An 18,749-nucleotide genomic window follows, 5' to 3' on the forward strand; every position below is an offset into this window, starting at 1 on the left:
AGGATACTTCCTGATCTTCAAATTGAAACCTGATCTCTTAGGGCGCGGCTCTTTCCTGGAGGCAGAAACACCTTTCCCTGGATAATGTCAGGAGAGGATAACACAGCGGAACTTCGACTAGGCTCCACAGGACCTGGCGGTGGTGCATTTGCACTCTTTGCTGCATTGTAGCTGTGTACCACTGAGCTGCTGAAAATGTGTGATTCCCCTACTGAGGGAAACCCAAAATAGTGCCCACACAGTCATGTGTGACAACGTCATCACACATGCATCACGGCCAAGAGTCCCTTTTTAAACACTGCTATGCTGGTATATCACTCCAGCCGAAGAACATATGTTTGCCATATCCCCAAACACAAGGATCATGGGGGGACTGCTAAACATGTTCCACATAGAGGCACTTCACGCAGGGCCAGAGACCCAATCTTCACACCCCACAGTGGGTGTCTTCAAGTATTAAAGACCCCTTCAGGGGATCACTGTCCTGGACCTTATAGCATCCTGTAAGCAAGGTCACCAGATACTAAGTATTTCAGAGACCACTGCCCACAGGATCCAGTGCTCAACAGCAATGTATGCTGGATCTCAAGGCCAAAGGTGACTGATCCAGTTGAAACCATTCTCTTCCTTAGTAGGCCTATGCAGAATAGGCCATGAAAACAGAAGACTAATGGCCAATGAACAGAATTCTAAGAGAGACTTCACAGGTACATCTACCTCCGAAGAACACTAAAAAAAAAAATTTCTATAAACTTTATAAATTAAAGGTAACTTTCATTTGAAAACAAAAAAAAAAGGTGCAAAACCCCAGAAGACTTTATACTTCGACTTACCTCTTCAGTGGGCAGCGAGTCAAAAACTACAACCTTCAGAAAAATATTTAGTATCCAACATTTCTGAGCGGTCCCTGAAGTGGTTCCATCTGTCAGTGCCTTAGTCACTACATAACATAGTAGTGAAGTAGGGGCCCAGGGGAAAGAAGCACATCAGGGGACCAAAAAAAGAAGATTCTCAGTTGCCAGTTCTTGAAGACAGGGAGGTGTTTTTATTTTTTTTTTTTTAAGTGATTGTAAAGAAAATTGTTTGTTTTTAGAAAATAACAAACATGTCATACTTACCTGCTCTGTGGTTTTGCTCAGAACAAGCCGCTTGCTTTGGGGGCATTCATGCATACTTGAATGAGGCACACAGAGCGTGGCTTGGCCCCGCCCCTCCTCATTGGACACATGTGACAAGTTTAGGACCCGCTATTGTATACCATCAAAACACAACACCACTTTAAGTGCTTTTCTGTTTGCTGGAAAAGGACTGGTGCCATTTTATTTCACGATCAGCATAATCTAGAGAGTATAGACCTAGTAAACTATACTGAACATGCACATACGGTAATGGATTTCTCCTCCATAGCAGTGTCTTGCTCTCTGGGGCCCGGTCCCCTCCATTCTCAAAATTACTGCTAGAAGATACAGGTGAGCACTCCATCCTCTCATCCCACGTCCCCATTAGAGTGTAGTGCAAGCGCCCACTTGCGTCCATCACCTCCCCAGTCACCTGTAAGATGACAGCAGGTTAGAGGAAGCTCAAGTGCACCCGTTACAAAGGTTATATAGTAGTGTCACGCACTCACCTTACGGGCTATGTCCCGGGAGAAGTAGCTGTAAGGAGCAAACTTAAGCTTACACTTATCTCCCGTCTTGTGATTTACAATCTCTATCTCCCCTGACTGTGAAAACATAAAAAAATAAAATGATAAAACATCACTGAAATAATGAGATTTTTGTACGTACCATAAAATCCTTTTCATTGAGAAAATTGAAGGACGCAACCAGAGCCATCGCTCTAATTATTTGGCTGTGTCCTTCAATGAACCAAAGAGAAAGCAGCCAATAAAAGCTGGTAGGATAGTCAGTACAAGTTTTACTTACAAGGCATCTCAAAGCTTTTTTTCTTCCCCAAGAGCAGAAAAAGGTGAGGTAAATTTTTGGAAGTGGTTTTAAAGTAAAGCTGACATGGGTTTCTCTAGTTAAAGCGGAATTCCACCCAATTTTTAAAGTGCCTCTGTTTACTCTGTTCCTGTGTTGTACAGCACGATTTGGATCAACTTATTTTTCAACTTATTTTTTTTCATATTCTAAATACCTTAAAATCAAGTTTCAGGACTGCACTTCCGGTCCTGGCCGCCTAGGCGATGACGTGTTAAGGCGAATCGCAAAGTCTCCTGGGATGTCGGGTCCTGTATCCCATGAGTACTTTGGGTTCCTAGTGACTGTCTATCGTGGTACTCCAAAACTGGAAAGGATGCAAATGGGAGGAGTTTGGCGCCATTTTACTGAAGTCCTGTGTGGGGAAGCAAGATCGAGTGGTGTATGCTGGGATAGCCAGCAACACCAACTCCAGGAAGTAAAGACTTGCGGGCTTCAGATGCCCACAGTCAGCATGGCGCCTGCCTGCTTCCGAGATCAAGGCAAACTTTAACATATTTAAAAGTAATTAAAAGGCTATAACTAATAACTTTATCCAATTGCTAATTAAAAGACAATCCTGGGTCTGCTTTGAAAAAAAATTTCTTCTGGGGACTGGAGCTCCACTTTAAAGAGGCACAAAAGTCTATCCATCAAATTTTGATTTTCAAGAGATCCAATGGATGTTTATTACATTATCAATGTTTTTTAGCATTCAAAAATACCCTATGTACATTATATGTACAACTGTTTATGATAGTTTTACGTGGAACGGGATAATTATTGGTCACAAAGTTTTTTTGATTGACAATTGGTTTACAGCCTCTTGCCTCATATCTTTCTACTGGAGGGTGGGGGCGCACCATGAATTTTGCAGCCAGCAGAAGGGTACTGGGGGTGGAGTGGCATGCCAGTAATCTATCCCAAAACTGTGTTATTAAAATGATTTACTAAGTCCCTATGCTTTCTGAAGTATGGAACCTGGAGATGCCCTTTTTATGGAAATGGTGCTAGCCAAGGCGAGCCCACAGAACCATAGCCCCCCCGGAGAATGGCCATTTATTGATACAAGAGTGACGTTATGTGCATATGGCATATCAGATAGGGTAAGAACAGAAGAGAGGTGATTCTGTAAATAAAGAGCACGTCTCACCTGGTCAATCCATAATTTTCCTACAATGATATTGTGAACAGTTGTGGTCACTTTCTTCCATGTGTAATGGTTCCCAGAGTTGTGAAATATACAGTGTATGGTACCTAAGAGGAAAAGCAAATGATCAAGAGGAGAACAATAGGAATTCCCTACAAAGAATGCCCATCTAGACTGGAACGTGATAAACTACTAACTAGCTTTAGTTTGACCTGGATAAATGAGGGCTTTCTCAGACATCTGGACTGGGCCACTCACCGAGGGGCATGATGGAGAGGTATTTCCCTCTGAACTTGCTTGTGATCTTGATCTCCTGCCGCAGGGTCCATCCATGACGAGAGTCTGCATGGTGTGCTGCAGCAGGGGGGTGATGGCTGACCTGTATAGGACACAATTGTTCAGGGACAGTGCTTGACACGTTCCACAAATGATTAATTCTCATCACTCAATCTTTTCACTTAAAAGTAGATGTAAACTCTACCTGCATGACATTTAATTTGCTATAGCACTATGGGATACCAATCAACTTCCACGTTTTATTGCCAAAGCTTAATTGAAGAAGCTGAAGTTAGAGTCAGATTGGCTACCATGCACATCTTTTAATAAATCTACCCCTGTGTCAGTTAGTTGCCATGTTTTCCTTTTATAAAAAATGTCTTTTTTTTTTAATCTCTTCTCGGCACTGCTGATCTCCTCAAGCCTCTTTCAGCCACTTCCTGTCTATATGCACATGCTCCAGTGCCAGCGGTACATTGTGTATTGCTCTGGAACAGTTTCTTGATGACAAAGGACCATGACTAGGCAGGAGGGGTTATACCTTGGCCTGGCCTACAGTATTTTTTTTGTGTGCCAGTGTCCAATCACTGTCCTGAAGGTGGCAGTACAACCTGAAGGTTTTAGATTTTTTTTTTTGTCCCTGAATGAACAAAAAAGAAAGGATGTTTTAGTTTTTTGCGAGGCTTGTGCACTACAAAGTAATTATTTGGATTTTGGACTTGTTTAGACTCATAAAAGAACATTTGGTTGTACTTTGAGGAATACAGAGATGTGTCCTCTACACCCCCAGCCTACTAAATGAACAGTGAAAGAGCAGCAGTAGACTGATGAAGTTATCTCTCCCATCCCTTCTCCTTTCAGTATGTCCCTTGTCAACATATTTGCATGACTGGCTTCCAGTCCTCTTGCAATATACTGGATTGCAAGAGGCTGATACATGCCAAATGTGGGTACTTCTAAAATTCACACATATCTGTCTGGAGCTCAGCTGGAATTATGACAGTTTTGAAGAACCATGCCAGCAACTAACTGAAAATTCTGGATGGCGCTTACCTACAATACCTAAACATAGCCATTTAGAATGAATCACCATCGTGGCTTACAAAAAAAAAAAAAAAAAAGTCTACATTGCAGACCTGCTCACACAGCGAGCGGTAGCCACAGTCTTCCATTCGATCCAGCTCAAAGGTCTCTCCAAGCAGTGGGTTGAAGGGTTTGCTGACACGGAAGACGGTGGTGGAGTATGAGGATACAGTAAAAGCAGCCACTAGACACAGTTGTTCAAGAGCACTCTCACATTGAGCCCCCCGGTCCAGCAGGTGGTAGTATTCCAGGTCCTCGGTCAGACGCTGAAGCATTGAGAGTGGCTCGTTGAAGTTTACCTACCGAAGGAAGGGCATGCAAGAGTGTTAAAGAGTACCACTATTTGAAGCAGGCCTAGACAAACTTACAACTTCACTTAAAGCAATAGGTTAACTTAAATGGTATGTATACACATAAGACCTTCTGTTGTTGTCTTTACAGCACAATAATATAATATATGGCCGGTCATGACATCCTTTTTATAATTTTTTCTTTTAGGTTTATTCTTTTGGTATTGCCTCATCTTTTGTTGATGGCTAACTGTGGTATTTACCTAAATATGTGCAAAATTTGCAATAAAGGATCATTTTTTGATCCATTTTTGGGTATCGCTTTCTGTCCATAATGTAACCACTTTTTCTTGTGAATTCCTTTTTCACATCCCCCCTTTTTTTGTTAAATGGTACATAACCCTAGCTACTTCTACTCGCCTTCCCTTCACCTCTCCAGTCACCAAGCACTCTTTTGAAGAAAAAAAAAAAAGAAAAAAAAAACTACTACCAGGAACTGAAATAAAAGTAATAACAAGTGCTGCCCACTACTAAGCATATGATAATAAACCACAAAAAAAAAAAACCAAGACAAAACATAAAACTCATAAATTTCATATATAACTAGTATCCATAATCCTCTTGCTTGCATTTCAAAGTGTAAACAAGGTGTATTCCACTGTAATGACAAACTGGTAATCTTCCAATACTGGTGCAGAAATCAGAATACCGTGCCTTAGCGGACGTCATTTCCTGTGCAGTGTTTCTGTGCTTTTTTTCTACTGTTTTTAAGCAAGTGTAACCGAGTTTGTGCAAAAGTTTTAATAAATGAAATTACGCTATGTGGGCCTTTCTTGCCATTTCTTTTACATGTGTGAGCACACCAGATATCGAGTCCTAATAGTGCGGAGGAGAGTTGAGCAGTAAGGAGGACTAGAAGTCCCAGCAATCCCAAGACATCTTCAGCTTCCTGACAGTGTGGAGAAGTGAGCAGCAAAGAGGACTACAAGCAACCCAAGGATAATCTGCTGTACAAGAGCTTAGGACTTCTAACATTGCATGTTAGAGCCCACAGCTGTCGGTGACTGGAGCAGGAGGGAAGAACGGTATTCCGATTCCTGCACCAGTATTGGAAGTTTATCATTACAGTGGAATGCACCTTGTTTACACTTTGAAATTTAAGCAAGAGGATTTATATTTCTGAAAGTGGCTGCAGGCCTTGTGGCCCTTTGCCTTCCATAGTGTTATCTGGACCCCAGCATAGGTCTTGTATATGTATCTCTGTGTTCGTTGTGTGATGTTTCCCTATCCTTTATTGTTTGTTGTCGCTTTGTATCATACGAATTGTCATGCTTTGTATGTTTCTTTTAACATGCTCAATAAAATCTTTGGTAAAAGAAATTTAAGCAAGAGGATTATGGACACTAGTCATACATGAACTTCATGAAGTTTGTTTTTTTTGTTGATTTTTTATCATAGGTTAAGGCTGGCCATACACGGGTCAAATTTCGACCAATTTTTCTTCCCGAAAATTGGACCTAAGAATAATCGGCCGATTTTCGCTCTGTTAGTGGGTCAATGGCACCGGCCGATTTTCGTGGTTCCTCCCCTTTTTGGTGATCAGCATGTTGGAAAATGCATGAAAAACTACCGATTTTCGACTCAACGATGGTCAAATCGTACGATCGTTTTTCCGAAAAGAATATGTGCATGAGTCGTGACCTGGAAGGAACAGAAGTTTTGCCTGTTATATGGGGAGAACTTTATGACTTGGTCAGCCGATTTTCAAGATCATTGATGGCACCATCGGATTACCGAGCAAACAACGTTTTTGATTTTCGGAAGAAAAATCGTTCGAAATTCGAACCACGTATGACCTGTATTAGTAGTGGGCAGCACTTTGCTATTTATATATTCAGTTCTGAAGAGCTTATGTCCATTATTATTCCGGATGGTATAGCATGTTGGCAATGGGACTAAATACACAATTAAAAGCCTTTTACTATATCTATTTAATAAGTGCAAAAATAGCTGTTGATTCTGCCAGAAATCTAGTGCTGTCCTGTGTATTCTACAGTTAGCTGTCATAACAGTCCTGCTCAGTTCACTTCTGTGGACTACAGAAAACACCCCCCAGCCCTAAGTTATGCAGCTGAAGAGAAGGGGAGCTTTTTTCCCCCTTCCTATTCCTTGTTGTGAGAACGCCGCTTCTCCCTACATACAGTACAGGCAGTGACTGCTGTCACCCTAGCCAACACATCTAAGGACTGGTAAGTTGCAATATGTTCCATATATGTTCTTAGGTTCAGATACCCTTTAACTGTTTAGAGCAAATCCATAATAGGTCTTTATTTACAAATCAATAGTTTTCCTCAGCATGATGTGGCAAGTAATGGTGTTTGACCTATCTCTTTCACCTTATTGTATTTCAGCATTTGTACCTTTGCATTCAGTACCACAAGCAGACAATCTGAACAGTAATGGCTATTAATTGCAACTATCAAATTGCAATACTTTGAACACAGTTCTGAAAGAAACATGGAGGCTTCCACAGCCGACCGCTTTGTTAGAACAGTAGTTTTGCCTGACTGTCATTCTGACCTTCTGGTGTCAGTACTTTAATAAAGTGACACTGATCAAATATGCAGATAAGAACTTCTGACATTTCTCGGTCTTTACCAATCTGCATACTTCCAACACAACCAAGACAGTGACTCGGGTATGGATGCCAGAGGGTCTGTAGAATACTCCAGACAAAAAAAAAGCAATGTTAGTCCCATGCACCTCTCAAATATGTTAGGGCTCATGTACACTGCATCTTCTAAACTGACGTTCAGGAGCTGTTTAGCATTTTGTCAGCAGCCCCTGAACTCTCCCTAATGTTTTCCTATGTGTCCATGTACACATATTTGGTTACAGACAGTTGAGTTTACAGTCGTTTTTTTGAACGCACCAAACCTGCGTTCAGGAGTAGATTTTACTGCCCTTCCAAACGCTTGTAAACTCGGTTAACCACGTTTCTAAGCGTTTAGAAGCGTTTTTTAACTGCTCCATATCCAGATGCTGTCCAGAGCCTTTTTTCATAATCAGAAATGCATGCAAAGCGGTTTCCATGTATTCAAATGGACCCGGTACACCAGCGCTGTCAGTTCCAGGTTTCGTGTGAAGGAAAAAATGGTAGAACGTGCTGCATTATGCTCATGATGGGATCCACAGTGAATACAACCAGAAAAGACAGGTTATCTCAACACATACTGCTCTCTCTGCTTCTGCTCTCTCTATTCTTCTCAAAATGTCTGAGATAGTTAATTTTTTACTATTTTTCAGTGCATTCTGGGCATTTGGGAAATTCTCCTGAGGTTATCTTTTAAAAACAGTTCTAAATGCAAACGCACATAAACACGCATAAATGTGGTATGCAAACGCGGCTAAACTGACTTTTTTAACCTAGGTTTTCCAGCTGTCAGTTTCCATCGTTTAGAAGAGTTTTCCAAATGCCCCATGTACATGAGCCCTTAGTCCCATGCACCTCTCAAATATGTTAGTCCCATACACTTCTCAAATATGTCAGCCCCATACACCTCTCAAATATGTCAGCCCCATACACCTCTCAAATATGTCAGTCCCATACACCTCTCAAATATGTCAGCCCCATACACCTCTCAAATATGTCAGCCCCATACACCTCTCAAATATGTCAGCCCCATACACCTCTCAAATATGTCAGCCCCATACACCTCTCAAATATGTCAGCCCCATACACCTCTCAAGGTTCTAAAGCAGAACTTCACCCAAAAGGGAACATTCAGCTCTCCGTCCTCCCCCCCCCCCCCCCAATCATATTTGGTAAGTTATTTTTTTTTGTGTAAGCAGGTACCTGGTTTTGACAGATACCTGCAAACCGCCCCCCCCCCCCCCCACTCCTTTTGCCTGCAGCCTTCAGGGACAAATCACAGGTCCCAGTAAGCTGCAGGATCAGTCACAAAGGAATCACAGCCAGCTTCCCACAGTTAACATGCCAGCACCAGGGACCTGAACAGGATGGTGCCAGATCCCTGGGCAGGTGAGTATATGTTTATTAAAAGTCAGCTACACTTTGATAGTGGACTTTTAGGACTCGTTCACACCACGGTGCATCAGTTTTTCTGCATGAGTTCTGCAAGAGCACAATGAAATCAGTTGTTCTCTATGTGCCCTGTTCACACCTCTAGTATCATGTGATTTTTTTTTCTGCGTAGGAATCTGCAACGTGTATAAAACTCAATGAAGCGCATGAAAACTGATGTAGCTGCAAGTGAAATCTGCATGCACCTGGCTGAAGCTCCTCTTTAAAGTAAACCTGTCCCTGTATAAAGCCTGCTAAACTGTTCATGGGAATAAAACTGTGCACCCAACATGAGCATGAACCTTGAAAATGGGGTCATTACAAAATCTAATCTCTTCTGATAAGGTTGTTTCCTCCAATAACAATATAAAACAATTCCTCCTGCGTGTGGGTGTGATGAACCAGAGTGAATTGACAGGAACCCCTATGAATCCCTGTCCAGAGATATTGAGGCCTTGCTGCCCTTCTACGACTGGGAAAGTCTAGCAGTACTGCAAAAAAAAAAAATCAAAGGAAAGAAAGAAAAGCGCAACAGCCTAGTGCATTATCCCCATGGGTTTACTGGTATTATGAGGTAAAAACAAACTCAAGTGATGTATGGCACATGAAACCAACATTTGTGGCACAACTGATGTAAAGATCCAAATGGACCCAACGCAGAGCTCTGATGAAGAGAGGGTACCCTCGAAACGCATAAACTGTCTTGACAGTGCTTCTGCTGGCGTTGGGTCCATTTGGGTCTTTACATCAATTGTGCCACAAATGTTGGTTTCACGTGCCATACATCATTTGCATTTTGTAATGACTTTTGGGACTGTTTATTAGAAAAATTATATTATCCCAAGTTAGGAAATCCCAGATGACTGTTAGGGGTTAACATTCTAGAGAGAATTTCAAGTGAGATTCCAAAAAGTTACCACACACACAATGAGTGGAAGAAACTGGTCTAAGAGACAATGAGAGTCAAACACCACTATTTGAATGTCTGCAGGTGAGCATATGGGAGGTCTGAAAGTGACAATGGTGAGAGGAAATCCTCATTGTCTTATCTCTCCCAAAACCTTGGGACCTGTGTGATAACCAAACAAACTTCTTGAGATGTCACAATAGCTATTGAATACTGATTTTAACTCCAGTCCAGTCTATTTACCCTAATTACCCAACAATGGATGAGGTCCTATGTCACATCTCCTTGAACTGTATATGCAGCACCAGGTAAAACCTGGGTCATTTAAGATACAAAGAAAAATTTGGTTTATATCAATGGAAATATTATCAAGGGTATATTTCCACACACAAATCTATTCGATAAGGTTGGGTATTGCATCCCACTCAACTAAAGTTGAAGTGATGAAAGGTAAGGTGGTTTGTGAATAAGGTAATGTCTATATTTCCAAAAGAAATCAGCCATTCCAATACAGTTCAGGTATCAGAAAAATGAGAAACCAAATGTATTCACACCTTTCTATGGTCCTTATCCAAGAATTAGTAGTGAAATTAACTATACTTGAATAGGACATATATTTGATACATAAAGACATATGGTTTCTATCAAAGGATGAATCATCATTAAGACCACCAATTCATCTGTAATACTTGACTGTCTCCAGTAGATAAATCAGGAACATCTCTAGGTATGCAAAATGTTCAACCGTCCAATCAACAAGTCTGTTGGGCGGTCCCTCGAAACAAAGGTCTTGTATGGTTTAAAAGACCAGACACCTCAAAGTGAAATGAATCCATCATTCAATCAAGAATCCACCGATCCATCCATCTGAATTTCTTCCAATCTTCTGATCTGCTAAAACTTCTGCAACAGCTTCTAAGACTGCTATAACCTCTAAACTCTCTTATCTACCCTGTTGCTACTATATACTGCACTATACCTCACTTGCTACCTGCGGCCATTTTGCTGAGAACTTCCAGCTGCCATTTTGAAGGTAAAGATTTCCACCAGAGACGCTGATGCTCAGTGAAATTCTGGGAGTGGTGAGACTGCTAGAATATTGAAATTTTCTTTGACATTTCAAACTTTCTAAAGATTTAGAACATTGTATTTTGTGGTTAGAAATATATTAAGGTTATATATATATAAAATTATCACTATACTGTTTGAAATTGGTATTAGATTATATATTGCATATTAACTAATTTGTAGTGTTGTTGTGGTGCAATTTATCAGAGATACTTTCTTAATTTCCTATGGCCATGGAAAATGAGAAATAATATCTGAAGCACTAAAAGGTTACAACTTATCCCTAAGAAAATTTTAGATTTCCTTTAAATTGATAATCGCATATTGTTTGATAACATAGAAATTAGCATAATATATTTTTGATTGTGTGTACGAGTATATATTCATCACCAGTATTTTGCGTTTTTATTAATATATATATACATTTTGTACATAAATGTATCTATCAAAAAGGCAAATTATGTGTATATGGTACGAAATCATACTGGTAAAAGGACTCAAGGTAAATTATTAAGTGGTGATCAAATTATTAAGGTGTCCAAATTATTGGTTCGTTAAATATTTGCCGTATTTTAACGGCTGGAGGCACTGCAATATTTTGTTTAAGGGCGAGGACACCGCCCTACGTATTTAGAATAAATTATTACATAAACCACCACAGTTTGTGAGTATGTTTTTAGCTCTTCATAAAACCAATGAACCCACGGGGATAATGACCTACGCAGGTGCCCCTTTCTTTCTTTCCTTTGATTTTTTGCTCCCTCCAATGCCTGACTAATGGCCCAACACTCTGGTCTCAAAAATCAGAAAGACTGCCGATGTCTGTGGCGCATCAACGAAATTCAACTTTAGAAGAAATTAGAATTTGCATACCAAGCCCTTCCCTTCCCCACATATATGTATGTTCATCCCACTCTGAGCACCACTTACAGGCATTGGTATCTTGCTGAGCTCCTTTCCAATGCAGTTCTTCATTACACTCCATAGGTTAAGGCTGTAGTTGGGTTTATGTGGAATTCTTGTGCGTCTCTCCTTCCTTGTGTCTTCTGAAGGTGGGCGAGCCTAAGATTAAACAACAACTATTATTAAATGAATATAAAGACTAAGATCCCTTGCTGATAGCAACCCAACACCCTGTGTACAATTTTACTGCTGCAGTCCACATGTGAGAAGGGGATCCCTTTGATTCTGTTGCAGTCCACAAGTGAGAAGGGGATCCCTTTGATTCAGTTAAATCTATGCAGTGTTTTCTATTCAATTATACTGTAGATCAGCCATGAGCAATCTAGTAACAGTTTAGCTCCAGAGAAAACACAGGTGAAATGCATATATGTGAGCTGTTTTAACAGCCGACTGATTTTCGTTTAAGTTCAATTCAGGCCTTAGCACAGCCAAGAATGCAACATCACATTCTCTGATACTGTTATGAAACAGTGATTACACCTTCCTGTCATCTGCCTGTGATTGGACAGTGAAGGAGCATCAGCACACTGATTAAGTCATCTCTCTGCTCACTTTTAACACCTGCAAATTGGCATGCAGCCCACCTGATTGGCTCCCATTGCTGCCTCTCCCGCTTTCAATTTCAATGATGCTGTAAAGGAGATTAAAAGCAACTCATACCAAATCAGGATTAGATACTTACACTAGTTGCATTAAAAATAATCAACTAGATTGCTTTGTCTTTGTATCTGCCTGGATTATGGCCTTCAAAAAGAACCTGTCAGGTGGGAAATACTGGATCTGCCACTTCTGATCAGTTTTTGCAGGTGCAATATCATAGATCAGTGAACAAGTATGCATTTTAGAAGCTCCAATTTTACTGGCTGCATGCTTTTTTCGGGTCACATACGGATTTAGTGGCAGGGAGGAGGATAGGTATGACAGCAAAATCCTTGCACTTTTTCAAAAATTAGGTGGTAATGGCAGCCCCCCCCATATTTACATCATGCTATGTTGCCTTGAACTCTGAGACCACATTTTACAAACTGCTTTGCTTGCTGACACAAGCTCTGCCTGTCTAGGCAATTTCCCTTGTGATGCCTGAAACACAACACAACTCGATCAGAGCTGCACAGCAAAAGCAAAAATAGGAGAAAATATCAAGAGAGACAGACGAATACTTTGATTAACAGTTGCCACATTTACCTGCTCCTCCAGGATGTCGCAGCTCGCTGCACTTATGTTGCTACCAGATCGCCTGTGAGGACAAAATTATTTATGATTGGCATTTTTCTTCTATATTGTCATCTTTTAACTTCTGTCTGTTACAGGGGATAAAGCAGCAGGAGCGAGACTCCCTGGCAGTATGAAGCAGATTACTCTAGAGCAGCCTCTCTCAACCAGGGGACCCAGGCTCCCTGGGGGGGGCCTTGAGGTTTCTTCAGGGGTGCCTTGGCAATATGTCTAAAAATTGCCCCATACTTGTATACAACCCAGCGGGTGGAACAAGCCTGCCTTTTAGTTACACAAAGGCACAGGTTTCCATTGTGCACCATTATGACCTTCAAGCTGCCGGCATCCTGACAACCAAGGACGTCATCAGTTGATATGGAGGATGTCAGTTGTCTGCCTCTCTCCATCAGTAATGGGGTCACATCAGCTCAGTGATGGAGAAAAACTGAGGGAGAGGAGAAACATTGGAATACTAGTCAGCACCAGTGTGTAAAAGTGTATTTGCTTTGGAAGAATAAATCACCTCTAATATTGGGTGTCCTACGTGTGTGGATGTTGCTGCATTATATAAAACTATTAAAATTGTTTTTCACATTTTAGAATGGGGTGCCCTTTTAAAATTATGGACAGTCTTGAGGCGCCCCATTTTAGAAGACCGTCCTTAATTTTACAGGGTGCCTCGGGACTGTCCACATTTTTAAAGGGTGCCTTGACTGAAAAAAGATTGAGAAACACTGCTCTAGAGAGCTCTTTTCTAATTCCCAAAACACAAAGATCCTGTACTCCGCTTACTATTCTCCACTTACTAAAATGTAATTCTGCCTTTATTATATCATTTTATTATTCAGCTTCCTGATGAAGTAAAAAAAAGTATATTTTTCACTGTACACAGTCACAAAGACACAATGTAGAAAGGACATTTTCCTAATGGGCATAAAATCTAAGAAAGGTTCTCTTCCCTATCCTACCCAAAAAAACATTTTCTCTGTGGTTTCACCTTTAATCCTCCTTTCTGAAAGTACACCAAAATGACAAAAATTGGCAGGATTACCACAATAAAGTATAGAACACCCAAATCCTCCTGGCTAAAGAACTGCATATTGTGCTACACACTGTGGATCATGTTGGTTAAACCCAGGAACTGTTGGATAAACACAGGGAGACCTTATCCATGAAGCTAGACCTATTGGAGATTACAGTGGTCATACACCCCGAAAGGGTCTTAATGGTCTATGAACAACAGAAATGGACCATAGCCACCCTGGACCTGTATAGCACCAAGCAGCTAACTACACACATTGCACTAAGCGGCAAAGTGAGTGCCCTAAGTCTAAGTTCACACCCATGCAGGCTGCGTTTGAGGTGTTTCTGTATTGTGTTTTTGACACGTTTTGCAGGGGGTTTTTTTTCCATTTTTTTTTTAATTTCACTTGTTGCTACGCAGACTTTAAACGCAAAATGCATCAAAAACACAATACATGCTTTTCTGCAGCGTTCCCATTGAAGTCTATAGAACCAAAAATGCAACGTTTTGCGTTCAAAAAAGTCCCTGACCCTTTCCAAAAAACGCACCGGGTGAAAACGCGGAGATGTGAACATGTCCCATAGGAAATGTTAAATGGCCTGTAGTGCGTTTCTGCAAAACACTGCAGAAAACGCTTAGGTGTGAACCTAGGGCAAGGCAGGATAACGTGTCTGAAGCAAGTATTACAGGCCAGCCGCACATAGAGGGTACAGTGACCAGGGTTGCTAGACAGCCCAAGGCAAAAGCAGTCATATCTTAATAGCAGCTTCAGAGGAAAAAATAATTGAAAAAAGAAAAAATAGTTCTCCAGAGGAGAACAGGTTCATCACTTAAGGACACAAGCAAAAAACTAGAGTCCCATGGATGTGGTGGGTTATATGTTGGACTCTCAAGGTGGCCCCAGAAAGTTTTTCTGCCATTGCCCAATCACTTGAAGGTAGTTGCATATATTTCATGATCCAATAAATACTAGTCCTGTACTATATGATTAAGATACAAATGTGTATTTAATAATGGGGAATGTCTGCGCTGTACAAAGAGGACACCGCCAGGGAATGTTTGGTAACTGGAGTTAAGCTTTAGACTTGCTGGAGCCCCTGAACTTTTTCTTACTTACTTATGCCCAAGACCATCCTGGGAAGGACTGCTGATGATTTCCGGAGCATCAAAGAACTCATTTTCGTCATCTTCATCGCTGAGGTCTCCTTTCCCTGTCCCGCAGGGGTCTAATAAAACACAATGGAAACTATCACATATCCACCCAGCTGGAAAATGTGCCCATTCCATGACATCAATCATCCGCCCAGTTCCTCAGGCACACTAACCTCTGAGCAGGATTCTTGCCTTGTTGTCAGTCACTAGTCCAGTTACATACATGCTAGCTGGACTCACTGCATGTTCTCAAAATACCCCTCACCACCAAAGACAATCTACATGCTGCTTTATGCAACGCGTTGGACAGAGCTAGGTCACGTCACTTCCAGTTCTGAACTGAAACCAGAAGTTAGCGCTAAACTGCAACTACAAATGCCTTGTTAGAATCTGACTCTCTTCTTTTATGTTACTGTGGTTCTTTTTATACATTTGGCCATTATAATTAAAAAATATTACACTATTGGCAAGATTTTTTTCCTCTTCTATGAGCATAGCTTCTAGTCACTGTTAAAAGACCCTGGCCTGTTAAAGGGACCTGCATATACTCCTCCCTGGGAACAGGAATTACATTCTTGTGGAGGAGAGATCATACTGATGGGATAAAGTGCATAAGACTTTTATATACTATATGGATCATCCTGTGAATTGAGCGTTGTATGGTGGTGGAGCACTGTTTTATTGAAGCATATTGATCACAAGCAAACTATATTCTGAGATTTCCTTGTCCTCAGCTAAGAGAACTTGCAATAAATTAAGACTTTACATAAAGTCTCAGAAATCATTCAACCTTAGACTGTTCATCTTTCAATAGGACAACGACCCTAAGCCCACATAACAAAGGAGTGGCTACGGACCAACTCTATGAATGTTCTGGAGTGGCCCAGCCAGAGCCCAGACTTAAATCCGATTGAACATCTCTGGAGAGATCTGAAAATGGCTGTGCACCGACTCTCCCCATCCAACCTGATGGAGCTTGAAAAGTACTGCAAAGAAGAATGGGAAAAATTGCCCAAAAATAGGTGTGCCAAGCTTGTAGCATCATAATCATGACTTGAGGCTGTAATTGGTGCTAAAGGGGCTTCAATAAAGTATTGAGCAAAGGCTGGGAATACTTATGTACATGTGGTTTTTTTTTCGTTTTTATTTTTAATAACCAAAACGAACTTCTTTCACATTGTCATTATGGGGTATTGTTTGTAGAATGTTGAGGGAAAAAAATGAATTTAATCCACTGTGGAATAAGGCCGTAACATAACAAAATGTGGCAAACGTGAAGCGCTATGAATATTTTCTGGATGCACTGTAGGTCTTCATATTATATAATTCAAATACTATGTCATAGATATAATATTTATCATTGTAAAAGAACATATTCCACACCTTTTTTTCCCCCACCAAAAAATGGCTTTGGAAAAAAATGGAAAATGTTTTTGTTTTTTCCCCTCTGGCCTTCCTATCTCTACAGGCAAGGCACCACGTTGGGTTAGTAACCTAAACACCAGTTGGAGTTGTAAATGGACTAGCATTTGTTGCATAACAAGCAGATCTAACGGCACTGTGTTTATTATTGATATTGTGGACTTTTAGTTCATTTTCATTATATATAACAGAGGTAGTATCATAAATAGCGATTTTTATGACACTGGTATGTGGTGGTATTCATTATACTGATAATATATCAAGCTGATGCACAGGATTTATACACTAAGTTTTGTATAACAGCACAGGCTGCATGATATTCATTGCAGAATCAGAATTAGATACACTGTTCTGGTTAATAAGCAAGTTGATAGTTTTCACTCTAGGGAGTTAGTTTGTTTTATTGATTTTATATTATATGATATATCAAGCAGAGGGTTTGATGGATTAAGAAAAATGTATAGTTAGGTAGTGGTTTTTATTTTTTTTCACTTTAGTGTTGTGTATATATAGAGCAGCGCAACACTTATACCTTTTCATGTTATAAGCTCTCTATAGGTGCCTTGATGTTACCTTTAGGGACCCCAGGGCGACTCTCAGCTGGCAGTACAGTGGCCCCGCGGAATACCCGTTCCAGGTGGTTGTGTTGCTTTGCCAACTGCTCTAGCGTCTCCTCCAGGCGCAGCCGCTGATCTCGCTCATATTGCAGAGCTCTCTGCCAGCGCTTACTGTGGCTCTCCGCAAGGGTCATGAAGTCTCTGCAGGCCTATGCAAGAAAATAAAAATACAGAAGGCAGATTGGTAAATTAGGCAACTATGGGCACTTTGAAGGCAGCTTTGCCACTGATGTCATCTTCTGAAGTGTAAACTTGACTGGGAATTGGGTAGAGTTTACAGGTTCTATACAAAAATGCCATCAGTGACCTATCGTGGAAACATCAAAAACCTATGATGCACAGCCTTTATTCACGACGCCTCACAATCTGTCCAAAGCCCAATATTTCGAAAAAACTCACATTTATCATAGCATTAGAGGTGATCCGGAAGAGAGTCGCTCTCTCGTTGACCTGTTTGATCTTGTCTGAACTGTCTTGAGGAAGGCGAAGACTCTCCAGCTCACTCAGAGAGCGCTGCAAAGCAGTGCCGTGCTTTGCAATGAGATCATTGCACGTGCCCAGATCTTCCACCTTCCCTGATAGAGCCCGAAGTGTACTGTGAATCTCTGCCTTGTCCGCCTGAGAACTGGGGTCCTCATCGCCAGAATCATCTGTCAGGATCGAGGGCAGGCGTTAAGTTACAAGGTAAAAAAAACAAAATCAAACAAAGCGAGAACCAGAAAAAAAAACAAAAACACAGAACCTTCTCAGTGCAATTTAAATTGTACAAAAGAGAACCAGTCACTTTTAGGTAATGATCTTAATTACCACTTCTGAATAGCTGTAGCAGCACTACATCACTTTTTAGGAATTTTTTTAAATATTATAATACACACCGATAAGCCATAACTTTACGACCACTGACAGGTTAAGTGAATAACATTGATGATCTGGTTACAATGGCTTCTGAAAGGATAGTGTGCCCTGATACACTGTGAAAATGGTTCAAGGATACTGGAATCCACTACTCCTCCTACCACTCCATCCCCCACAGCTAATTACCTCTTGTACCACTATCCCCTCCCACCTAGATTGTAAGCTCTAAGGAGCAGGGCCCTCTATTCCCTCTTGTATTGAAACTGTATTGTTACTGTACTGTCTCCCTCCATAATGTAAAGCGCTGAACAAACTGTTGGCGCTATATAAGTCCTGTATAATAATAATAAAGAATGTTCGCTTATACATCCCGTATAGCAATCCGATATTCGGATATAATACATAAGGGGGGATATGATCTCAATGTATAATACATAAGGGGGGAAATGATCTCCATGTATATTACATAAGGGGGATATGAACTCCATGTATAATACATAGGGGGGGATATGATCTCCATGTATAATACATAAGGGGGGATATGATCTCCATGTATAATACATAAGGGGGGATATGATCTCCATGTATAATACATAAGGGGGATATGATCTCCATGTATAATACATAAGAGGGGATATGATCTCCATGTATAATACATAAGGAAGGGATATGATCTCCATGTATA

At 40.8% G+C, this 18,749-nt stretch overlaps 1 protein-coding gene across 1 annotated transcript in view; it reads right to left on the bottom strand.

Annotated features, from left to right (window-relative positions):
• Positions 1 to 18,749, bottom strand: part of LOC149457476 (oxysterol-binding protein 1-like) — a 49,913-nt gene that overhangs the window by 14,960 nt on the left and 16,204 nt on the right. Inside the window, exons 3-12 of the mRNA XM_089683698.1 lie at positions 17,609 to 17,859; positions 17,166 to 17,358; positions 15,136 to 15,244; positions 12,968 to 13,019; positions 11,750 to 11,881; positions 4,524 to 4,769; positions 3,370 to 3,490; positions 3,115 to 3,218; positions 1,628 to 1,723; positions 1,385 to 1,551 (exon numbers count right to left, since the gene is read on the bottom strand). Of these exons, the coding sequence (XP_089539824.1) occupies positions 1,385 to 1,551; positions 1,628 to 1,723; positions 3,115 to 3,218; positions 3,370 to 3,490; positions 4,524 to 4,769; positions 11,750 to 11,881; positions 12,968 to 13,019; positions 15,136 to 15,244; positions 17,166 to 17,358; positions 17,609 to 17,859 (1,471 nt within the window). The remainder of the gene's footprint in view (positions 1 to 1,384; positions 1,552 to 1,627; positions 1,724 to 3,114; positions 3,219 to 3,369; positions 3,491 to 4,523; positions 4,770 to 11,749; positions 11,882 to 12,967; positions 13,020 to 15,135; positions 15,245 to 17,165; positions 17,359 to 17,608; positions 17,860 to 18,749) is intronic.

This window comes from Staurois parvus, unplaced genomic scaffold, assembly GCF_062004578.1.
Source record: "Staurois parvus isolate SC_StPar_1 unplaced genomic scaffold, SC_StPar_1.0 ptg000320l, whole genome shotgun sequence".
Taxonomy (NCBI): Eukaryota; Metazoa; Chordata; class Amphibia; order Anura; family Ranidae; genus Staurois; species Staurois parvus.